Raw genomic sequence first — 12221 nt, forward strand, 5'->3', positions numbered from 1 at the left:
TACTTCTGCTCTTCCGCTATAGCCTCTTACATAGCGAGTACGTTATGTACTATACTGCCATAGAACTGAAACTTTTAAGCCAATGTCGTATTCTGGAAAATAAGATAATTGCATCCAGCAATTACTTGGCCGGAGGTATGCGTGCTCTTATGTAGAATTCCTATCTGAAGTCCTTACTTGCTTGGAGGATTTAATATTATATTTAATGTCAATCTGGAGAACGCGAAAGCAACCAACAACCAGCTTTTAAGAGAGGTCAAGATAGGCCTGAAGTACGTCGACTGTGGTGTTATGAATACGTAACATCTAATAATGCGTTCTGTATCGCTTGGCAAAACTAAAAGGAGATAAGATTAAACTTTTATCCCAACCGCCAACAATTCATAATATTATATTCATGTAGATTACTGTATAATAAAATACAATATTTCGGTTGGACATAATCGGATCCCATTTATCGCATCGCTGATTTTGTATCGAGGGCAGTTTCAATTATTGTAGCAATTTATTGTATTAAATAATTCAATCTTTTAAAATATTCTTATACATACTTGTTTATACTTATTTTGTAGAAGAAATACTTATACCCTCTTATTCATTAGGACCTAATATGTAGTTCTAATTGCAGTGCTTTCATATAAGTATTCATCTTTTTACACACAATTCGACGGAAAGGTACGAAAGAGACGTAGTTAAAAGTAAAATAATGCATGATTTAGTTTGTATACTATTATTGTTATATGTATACTATATATTAACAAATATGCGTTTAAATTTATGTAGCTGGTATTAAGGGACTTGTAGAAGCTAAGCGGCAAGGGTAAACTCATTTTCATGTAAACAATGTAAACTAACTTTAAACTTAGTTGACAGTTGACGCCAGAGACAATTACTATCACCGTACTTCTCCTTACGTAAAGTACTTTACTTTGTCGTATTAAATAAGTTAAATAACGTAGTATTATTAATAGTATTACACTTTTTGACTTTGGTTTATTAATTGCATTATTATTGTCTATACATTCTTTAATTCTGTAAGACTTAAATAGTAAAGAAAGCTAAGCCGTTTGTTTACACCGTTTCTTATTGAGAGACTTTGCGACGTTCAAAACAACGGTATAACGTTTTTAGAGGTAAAGTTGTAGACTTGTGGAAGAACTATTTTGATTTCTCTTTAGGATGTACGTGCTAACCTACCGTGTGTACGTGTGTCGTTAAACAACAGATAAAAAAAACATAAAAAATTAAAAAAAAAAACAAAAATGTACACGCTCTATGCTCTCGCTCTGTCACTCTCTAGTTAGTAAAGTAAAAGTAAAAAATCATTTAATCATATAGGTAACATAATGTACACTTATGACTCGTCAGTAAAGAGAACATATTAATGCTTCTAATTTTACATTTACTGCCAGTTCTCAAATTAAGGGCGTAAAACGGAAGAGAAGAACTGGCAATACACTCTCCGCCACTCTTTTTAATCGCCATTTTTTTTACACAACGTTTGTAAGGAGCTGCATCACCATGTTCCACATGACATATTAAGTAATTAATAATAATAACATGAATTAAAAAAAAGTCTTGTCCTCTATCAGCAGGAGGCATAGTGAAGCAGTGGCCGGTAAGACAAGGATCGCTGGGCGACGACAAACTGCCGTATACCTCTGTACCTGGCCACATACAATGTTCCCAGTATATACAGAGAGGTCAGTGCAGCGCGTACTGGAGGAAGATGGAGGAGGCCTACGTCCAGAAATGGACCGAACACAGAGTCAGATGATAATAATGATGGTGATGACGAAGGTGATGATGGTGATGTTGATGATGATGATACGCTCTAAATTAAAACTATGTGATAATACAGATAAAAATCGTAATTCTAAGAAAATTTAAAATTACCTTTGGGTATTTTATATCATGATGTTTTGTATATTGATGGTCAACTGATCCAGGAATTCCGAAGTTAGGTATTCTCATTATCCGTACATTGGTGTCATCGAATGTGGCGTACGCTAGTCTGTTGCTGTCTTTTGAAAACCAGATGGCGTTATTCGAGGCGAACACTTCCTCTGTGGACAATTTGTGGATTAAAAATTGATTATATAACTGAAGAAATAATGTATATATACAGTTTCGTATACATCGTGTTCCCCTACATGCTTTCATACAAAGAGCAGACATATTTCCGTTTTTCTTTCATTTATGCTTTAAAGCAGCTTGAACCCTCTATATACTCTATGGAGTCTGAAGTTTATCATAGACAAGCATTTGGTATTTTAAGCCCATTGAATGAAATTAAATTTCAATATTTAATATTGCCGCTGCGAATACGGAATACAATAGTACGACAGTTGTCATATTCATACGCGTGTCTTTTGAAGGTTAGGGCTAATTAAAATCATATTTATTTAATACTAGTAGCGCCATCTATGTGTCAGCCTACGCGATACTACTTCGTTTCTCCTTTATGTGATTTTACTTAGGTTTTTCTATGATTTTTCTCTATATAAACCTCAGAGTTCAAGTTATAAGTTCTTTACTAACAAATAAAAAATAGGGGTTGATCGTAGAGGGTAGATGAAAAGTAAGGGTGGTATGTATTTTTGTATGTTGTATCATAAAAAAATAATAACAAAACTATTGTCTAAAAAAAAATTGTTTTTGGGTAGACACCACTTATCACTTAGGAGTTTGAAATATAGATAGTAGCCGATTCTTAGACTTACTGAATATGCAGTAAAAATTCATAAGAATCGGTCCAGCCGTTTCGGAGGAGTATGGGAACGAACATTGTGACACGAGAATTTTATATATTCAATAAAACTTACCTTCATACACCCAATCAGGAACTCCGTTATAAATAATGCCTTGTCTGCCATTCGTAGATATTTGTACAGGTTCGTTTGTTAAATTTGATTGGTAATACACATTATTTTCATACACAAAAGCGAATCCAGGGCCTGAAGGTGCCCATCTGAAGTTTTGGAGTAACGCTTCAGCGACACCTGGTGGTGTGATTAGGTACTCGTCTTCTGTACGTGTATCTATTACTACGTACTGTGCATAAAAGCTATATCTATATTCCTAAAACAGACAAAAATAGTGAAAAATTATTCACATTTCAATGGCATTTCTAGAGTAGTGTTTCACAACGAGGGCCCCGCATCACAAGAGGGCAATTTGATTGTTAAGGGGATATTTGAAAATGGAATGAATTTCAGCTTGTCATTATAAGTTTTCAAAATTTACTTAATGTGTTTCGTTAACAATTGAAGTTTTTAAGGGATGTTTTTTGATATTAAATATTATGTATGTTACGTAGAGGCATAAGAATGTTAGAAAGGTTAAAGAGGGGCACAAAAAACCTTGGGAACACTGTTCTAAAGGGTGTTCTATAGATGATAGAAACTGAACGCTGGAACTCTTCCAATAGCCATAGCGACTGGTCCATGCCCACCCCATATACGGTTATGAAATTCTAGGCTGTAAATCAAAGAAAATCTTCCTGGGTTGCCAAAGATTGTACCGAATTTTATTTTGCGTAAAAGCATTTGGGATGAGGCCCAGGAGGCGGATTTTTGGGAGAGATATGATATTAAAAATATATAAAAAAAAATTGTTAGCTGGCGTACTATTGCTTATTGGGTAGCTAGTACACAGTTGGGTAGCTGAAGGTGTGAACACTGTTAGTCAGCCAAGATCTATTGAATATGATGGCAATCGATGGGCGTAAAAACTACCTAAAATGCAACTCTACCTATCCGGACTATATTTGGGATCGGGTTCGTTGACTGTATATCTATTGGAAGTTACTGATCCAAGACCTGGCCCTCGAATTTTTGGCTCTTGAAAAAATATATGTATGTAATTTAAGACTTGTAATATTTATGTGTATACAAACAACCTTACCAAGAATATAAATAGTATCGTTTACAAATACAATAAATAGTGTCATAGTTAATGGTCTGCCTTGCGATTCTGTAACTCACTTTTCGAACTCACACAGCGGTTTTCACACAGGTGTTTATCAGAATGCCAAATCGTAAAATGACTGCTTTACGACTGATTTGAGCGCGACCGCCGCTGTGAAAACAGCTGTGTGAGTTCGAAAAGTGAGTTACAGAATCGCAAGGCTGATTTGACTTATACAAGATAAACCAGTTACAATTAATTTTGATAATATAATCTTTATAATAATTCTATATGTATATACATTAACCTATGTAATATCAAAAACTGTACTTACAGTTAATTCGTTAAAAGACAGTGCGATGTATCTTTGATCCGCTGACATTTCATTGAACTGATAAGAATTCAGCAAGTACTGGAAAAAATATTTTTAAATAATTATTTTAAAATTATATAGTACTACTACTATACTATATACTAGGTAGTACTAAAGATATATTACAGTGTAATCTCTAAGCGTTCAAGTTACGTCACGCAATTTTTGAAGTTTCTTGGAACCCCCCCCCCCCCCATGTAACGCACCGTAACGTTTTTCTGTACCCAATAATAAAACGTTTCGTGACTACCCAGTGAATCTTTATACCTACAAGTTACCATTATGTGGTGTAAACTACTGGAAAGTCCCCCCTCCCCCTCCAAAATTCGTTACGTAATACTTGAACGCTCCCAAATGGTCGAAGCGTCTGCGCTTATGACATTATAGAAAGTGCCTATATGGAAGGAAAGTTTTTTGGGAGTTAAAATCTAATATATTCAAAGTATTAGGAAAAACATTTATACCTGTGACGCGTTCGATACTACTAATAACGTATCGTCTTCGTCAACATTATATTTAACAAGGTTTCCATAACTGTTACGCAATAATATTTCGCTACCTGTAAGAAAGATGTATTTTAGTTGAGTTAGACAGAACTACTGTCCGTTGAAAGAGAGACTTACAAAAGTTATATTATTTGTTCGTGCCTATAGTAGTAATTTATTTTTTTATCATGTAATTTTGTTTTATTCATTAATTTCTTAAGTTTGTTTTGACCGAATCAAGAAATTCCGTAACGAAAATAAAAACACACGATGACGTAATATACACGGTTTAGTTGCGGCCAATACGCGTTAGAGCGGGACAGAACGCATACTGCGTATTCACATCTATCTGTCGAGATCGGTGACGTAGCGTAAGCGCGGCCGGTACGCGTTAGAGTGAGATAGACTATATAGGAGTGTTAGTATGAGTCTGAATAAAATAAATGTTGCATTTCGTCATTTTGTGTAGTTCAATAGAAGAATTATATCAGTCCGAATGAATATTTTAATTGTTCAATAAACCCAATGTACTATACATTCCAAAATTCACAGCAAAGACATCAAAATTTAAAAAATTAATTAATTACCAGAAGTCCAAGTGCCATTGAAATTTGCGGCGGAAAATTGACCGTTTAATATCGCATCCAAATCTATCTCCTGTGGAGGAGGTGGTGTTGGTGGGGCTGGTGTTGGAATTGATGGTGTTGTAGAATCCGTGGGATCAGGATCTGGTGATGGCGTTGGTGAAGGTGTTGTCACTGATGTTGGGGCCTGTTTGTATAAAGTGTAGAAATATAGAATATTCAATTATTCAACTAAAGACTTGGATTAAAGAAATATATTTTAATAGTGTTTTTTAAAAGTTAGAAAGATTTTCGCACTTTTTTATGTAATAGGATTGCCTGGATCTAGGAGCACCTGATGTTAAGTGACACCGCCGCCCATGGACACTCTTATTGCCAGAAGGCTCGCTAGTGCGTTCCTGCCTTTTAAGACTGCCGGTACGCTCTTTTCTTGACCATAAGTCGAAGTGGTTCGGAAATACTTCAGTGGGCAGATGGTGCCACATTGTGGTGGTGCGCGGCAAAAACTGCCTTAAGAAACTCTCAGTAGTGGAAAGTGAAATATAAAAACTTTTTACTACATTAAAAAGTACCTACTATACCACTTGACATGACTTAAAGTCCTATGTCCCCCAAGTGTGGCAGAGGGCATTCAGTTTATATATATATATATATTTTTGTGTAATGAGGAGGTAAGACTTTCTTCTTTCAAAACACGATTTTTGTATTAAAAGGCGGTATACGTATAAGGGCTGATTTGAGATCAAATATAGAATTATAATTGTGTGTAATATGTGTCGTAGTAACCTTAGAGAAATAGTTAAGGCTACATTATCCTAATTTCGAAACATTAACATTCTGTAAAAATTTATTTAAACTATACACCTATTCTTAAAGGTGTTTCAAATGTCAATAAATTCACTTCTTTTTGAAGTGAAACTTCTTTATCGGGGTTGGAAAAAATTTTGTGTAACACTTTTTCGTTACGCGTCACATTTTTCGGTTACGCGTCACATGTTTCGGTTACGCGTCACATTTGACCGTTACGCGCGTCTTTTTTTTTAAAAGGATTTTCTGGTGTGTTCTTTATACGTATATGAAGCCTGCAATCCCTAATTATTTACATTATATATAATTTGCCCATTTTTTGCTGTAAAAGTAGATATTTATATAGAGATTATTAAAATTTTTAATCATAAACAGGTTTACTAAGGGACGATTGCCTTCACGAAACTGAAGAAGTTACTGAGGCACTTCGCCGTTTACCTCAACATGTAGTTGATGAACGCAATTATCGTTTAGTTAGAGCTGTCCAATTATCCGTTACTAAAACAATTTTACCAAAGGAGCAGTGGACAAAATTTGAAGAGGACAAACTCTATCTAACACCAATTGTTGACCAAGTTAAAAAGGAAAAGCAAGAACGTGAAAACTGGGAAAAAAATAATTAAAATCAAAGTGTTAGTGCATGATTTTTTGTAGGTTTTAAGTGAAAATGTTTTAAATCAATGAATAAAACTCTTATTTAATATTTTGTAGTTTAATTAGTTTGCCAATAAGCTAATACGAGGCATGCCTTTTAAGTTTTGTCGTTTGCAGAAAAAAACACAACTAGAACCTTATAGTACTTTTTATTGTTTTTGAAGTGAAACTTCTTTATCGGGGTTGGAAAAAAATTTAGTGTAACATTTTTCGGTTACGCGTCACATGTTTCGGTTACGCGTCACATTTGACCGTTACGTGCGTCTTTTTCTTGTCCCTTCCACGGTTGATTCGCAGAGATTCTAAACCATTAATAACAAAAATTTATAATAACTATAACAATGATACTAAAAATTCTGTTACAATTTATGAAATTCTGTAATAATCTTAGTGGCAATAAGGTAAAATGAAATAATTGTATTTGTATTCATGTCTATGATAATAAAAGCCTTTTGTTAAACTTTATCAAATTTAACTTCATTTAACCAATTTCTGTAAAGTTGCATATAGATAATTTTTCGAAAAATAAGTTATAAGGCATTGATATACAAAAAACCCAAGATGCACAATCAACGTCTAAAAAACGTCCTTTTTAATTTAAAGAAAAAACTTTTTAACCGGATTAAAGTTATGTATTATTATAAATTTACAACTATTTAACATCCAACACCTTTTGTCTTCAGTCACCGTGACCACGCACGCTGTAAAGCACCCGAAAAGTCGGATAAATTTAAAATTATGTTAAATAGTTGTAAATAAAAAGTCATGTTCGACTCCACTCAATACCTTGTCCTACCGACCACGGTCGGTCGTAAAATTTTATTGCTTTAAGTACGTATACACTGCGTTGTAATAACAACTTTAAGCAATTCGCGTAAGGTTGATTTTGCAATAATATATGATTGTAACATATACTGTTATAGACATACTGTTATAGAAAGGGACAGAAATAGTGTTTCGGGACACTTTCGAGCGTTACTTTTTTTCGAGAGTGTGCATCTTGGGTTTTTTGTATATCAATGTTATAAGGTCATAAAGAAGTTTCACTTCTTACGTGTGTACACTAGTACACGCACATTTTTTTTTATATACCATCTGCAATCAGCCTCTTTTATCAGAATTTATGTAATATATTTCATGTTGTAAATTTTTAACTCCCTTTTTTTTATTTCGCTAATCGTGCAAATATAAGGACGACACCGTGGATTTTTGGCCCCTACGAAATTTTAGTCTAAGATAAGCTACGAGCACGTGTTAATTGCACACATAAATCAAATTAAAATTACACCGTAAAATCCAGAATAAAAAATTATTATAAATAAATTTGTTTAAAAAACCCTACCTGCGGTGTGGTGGTGGTATCGGCACCTCCTACATCAGCTGCAAACACCACTATAAGTGTGACAACAACCGCGATTACTGCCACCATCGCGATGAAACCTATTCCATATACGAGTTTCTTGGACTTCTTGGCAGCAACCAGGACCTATGATAAAGATAATAGATAAATGTGTTTTAAAAAATATCCCCTCGAACTTCGTTTTTCCCATTGTTTTTTGTACATACCAACATGGAACATTTTGCTATGCTACCCCAGAGACTGTTCGGTTTTCCGGCAATAAAACTTTTTAGGTTTTTCTGTGATTTTTCTCTATATAAACCTCAGAGTTCAAGTTATAAGTTCTTAACTAACAAATAAAAAATAAGGGTTAATCGTAGAGAGTAGATGAAAATTAAGGGTTGTATGTATTTTGTACGTTGTATAAAAAAATAAAAATTTGGTCTAAAAAAATAAAAAATCGGCTACTTTCTATCTTTCGGGATTTGAAAGATAGATAGTAGGCGATGCATAAAGAATTTCATAAGAATAGGTAACATAACATTGTGACACGAGAATTTTATATAAACAAATAACTGTTTGTATGGGCAGTAATTATTTAAACTGAAATGACGTCGCCTAGGAGAAAATCTCACCCAAAATAAGATTACGATTATAAAAGAGTTGGGCCATTTATAAATGTTTAATTCCTTATCTTTTGTTACAGACTTCTAAATCAAGTAAAAATTGCGTAGAAAATGTTAAAGAACTTACGTATATGCTCTCAGTACATGAACTCTTCACTTCTCATGATCCACTAAGTACTATATTTTTACAATAAATTCTAGTGACAATCAGATGTATCACTTATCACACAAGGTTATCGGTAGGTACTTGACTTACAATAGAAAATGTTAAAAGATATCAATAGATTTGTTCTAAACGTTGCTTTTGATTTTTGCATGCTTCATCCAACATATTAATAAATTTTGCATTTTAATCGCTGTTACATATTATTTTCATAAAATTACGACTATATTAGACATTAATTCAACGTATGTTTCATAGATCCCCTTTATCGTAGGTCAGTCTTCTTTGATTTAGAACCGTTTTTTAAATTAAACCTTTTTTACGTCCGCTTTTATAACATCCAATATTCATTTATCGATTATTATGGGTTGGTTTCATCCTAAGATACTATCTTAAATCTTTACAATCGGGACTCTTTGTCTCATAACAGTGAACTTGAAGTTGTCTTGGCGTAAATGAGGTTTAATTTTCTGTTAATAGTCATTTATAACCTGTATAAAGTAAAGGTATGCTTCGCTGAATCAAACCATGTTTGTATCGAATATAACAGCACTTGACCGTTTCAGTCAGGTCGCTACATTTAAAAACTTTAAAAAATACTGAATTCATCTTACCTGGTCACTGGTGCCCATTTCTATACTGGATCCCTCCTGAGCCATCTTGGTAACTTTTCACCTAAAACAAAAACAAAATTAGTAACTTCCTTAGTAGTCCATTGAAATGTTACATTTGCTGAACATTTGTTAGACGGAATTTTATTTATGGAACATATTATGGGTTAATACAAGCTTAAATCCAAGTTTGTGGAGTTGGCGCCCTTGTAATTGTAAATAATTATATTTTCTTTACAGCTTAAACCTGACAAACTCGCTGAATTGAGAGAATGAAATATATGAATATATGTTTATATCCAATTGAACATTGCTTCAGGCAACCTTTTTCTATCTTGATGGAGTCATCATAACTAAATAAATACTGTTATTATAATATTTTCAAATGGCTTATTATTTACACATTATAAATTTGACAAATACCTTTGTTTTTTAAACAACAAAAAGCAGAGGATAATCATACAATTCATGAACATAATGAGGAAAAATTTAATTGTAATCTAATAAATATCAACTACTGATATGGCATGCGTATTTATTATAAAATATGATATATTGGGGAATTATGTTTTTGTTAGACATGCCTAATTAATTTATTGAATATTATTGAACATAGTTTGTGCAATTATTTGTAGGTACACTAAAATCTTCAACGAATCAAAGTCGTTAATCTATAGCAAATTATAAACTCGACTCTTCTTGCAAAAATGATTTTATGAATTGTAAACAAACTATATTTTGATGTTTAATAATAAATCATTTATTTGCAAGAAAGTGGTACATTTATATCGATCAATTATAAAATTCCACACAATCAGCCACACAAAAATAGGCATGCAAATGTCACATTAATTTTCATTAAGACATATAATAAGAACATATGTCAATAATAAGTCAAGCTATTTATAATTAATTGTTGTCAAACTCATAGGTCAAATATTCGCCCACGCTACAAAAGCACCTTGACTTTAAAAACCTAATCACCTTCCCCTTGAAAACATTACATGGCAGTGATCTATAACTTCTAGGAAGGTGATTAAATATTCTTATATATATAAAATGCGGTCTCAATCAATTATTAACGAAATGGACGTTAAATATTGTCCTGATTTATACTAACTTTGACTGTGTGTATGTGTGTTTTATTTTCGTCAGTGTTACAAGATCGGGGATTGCTTATCTAGCAAACACTGATGGTAGACAAAAACTAATTTTAACCGACATCAACCCGATCTAAAAATCAGCGCAATAGAGTTAATTCCCTTGAAATGCAATCTAATTGTTTTTAATCACTAATTACATTAAAACGTCCCTAATTTAAAAGTTCAATATAATTCATAATTTTCTAAGCTGTACCAAAAAATAACAAATTGAATACATTTAAAAAGTTCGGTTCTCCGTGGTGTAGTGGCAGTATATCCAGCTCTGTATTGTTTATTTTACTATCTTATAAGTACAATTTAAGAACTATTTGAAGTCGATTATATATTTATATAACTTATATATTATGTAAATTCAAAAACGTATGTAGTATGCTGCCAATGATAGCGCAATCGTCATAAGCTGGTTTAAGTGTAATTTACCAACATATTATATGCAATGATACAATAAAGTTGTAAAGATTACATTTAAATTTATCTCTTATCAACAAACGATAAAATAGTTATAAAATATTCGTGATAAATAAACACGTTCATGCAGTTAAGAACATAATCATAGTTAAAATACTTTTAAATAATATTATAAAATCGTATTCATAAAATTACGTATAAAATCTATTAATGAGAACCTAATTAAATTTTCCGGTGAAATGGATTGATAAGTGCAGAATGCCAATCAGATAAAAATATTATAACTAACACGCTTATTACATCTACGTGATACGAAACTACTGAAACAATTCTAAAGTTATCATATCATTATTAACTGTGTATAATGCGTATTTTCCGTCTTCACAGGAATTTGTATATACATATCATTATATTTCATATATACATAGCATAATGTGTATTTGTACACACATTATGGTATATAAGGTCTATATTGTGAAAAACTTACCCTTTAAATACAACAAGTAACAACCAAACCGGCCAAAGGCCGATTTTTCACAAAACTGAGCTCTAAGCTATGTTACTGGATATTTAGATTATAATATCTTTATGGTAGATAATAAATTAATAATCGTATTTTGAAGGCAAAGATAAAAACCCCTCAATTATTTGATTCCGATAAAACTTGATAATTATATTTTTTAATTTATTTGGTTATTTTAATTGGCCTAACGAGTGATAATAGCATATTATATAATATGATGTATAGAATATTTAATAATAACTTAAAAATAAAATATTTATATTTCGTTTAAATAGAATACAAGAAACGAAAGGAAAATTTTAATATCCGAAAACTCTGAAATTAATTTTGTGAATCAAACGTAAGAAAGATTGGTTGAGCTTTCATTTCCGCTGTGATGCCACAGGGATGGAAGTACGTCCCTTATTACAATTTCCGCCCTTTGATTTTTTAACCTCTTAAGCCTCATTTTATAAGTGATTATAATGCCAAAGGTAAGCGAAGTTTGATGTATCAAAAGCCTATTGAAATATGAAATATTCATTGTCTCCTGCCTGTTGTTAGAATACTCCAATGAATAATGATAATTTATTTAAA

At 32.4% G+C, this 12221-nt stretch overlaps 1 protein-coding gene across 2 annotated transcripts in view; it reads right to left on the reverse strand.

Moving 5' to 3' along the window:
- LOC125059128 (venom dipeptidyl peptidase 4-like) overlaps positions 1 to 12221 on the reverse strand; it is a 33540-nt gene that overhangs the window by 11673 nt on the left and 9646 nt on the right. For both annotated transcript variants that reach the window (XM_047663353.1, XM_047663352.1), the window contains exons 2-8: positions 9555 to 9615; positions 8155 to 8298; positions 5355 to 5538; positions 4747 to 4841; positions 4244 to 4321; positions 2826 to 3081; positions 1897 to 2066 (exon numbers count right to left, since the gene is read on the reverse strand). In XM_047663353.1, the coding sequence (XP_047519309.1) occupies positions 1897 to 2066; positions 2826 to 3081; positions 4244 to 4321; positions 4747 to 4841; positions 5355 to 5538; positions 8155 to 8298; positions 9555 to 9599 (972 nt within the window). In that variant the 5' untranslated portion in view covers positions 9600 to 9615. The remainder of the gene's footprint in view (positions 1 to 1896; positions 2067 to 2825; positions 3082 to 4243; positions 4322 to 4746; positions 4842 to 5354; positions 5539 to 8154; positions 8299 to 9554; positions 9616 to 12221) is intronic.

The sequence above is a fragment of the Pieris napi genome, chromosome 19, assembly GCF_905475465.1.
Source record: "Pieris napi chromosome 19, ilPieNapi1.2, whole genome shotgun sequence".
Lineage (NCBI taxonomy): Eukaryota > Metazoa > Arthropoda > Insecta > Lepidoptera > Pieridae > Pieris > Pieris napi.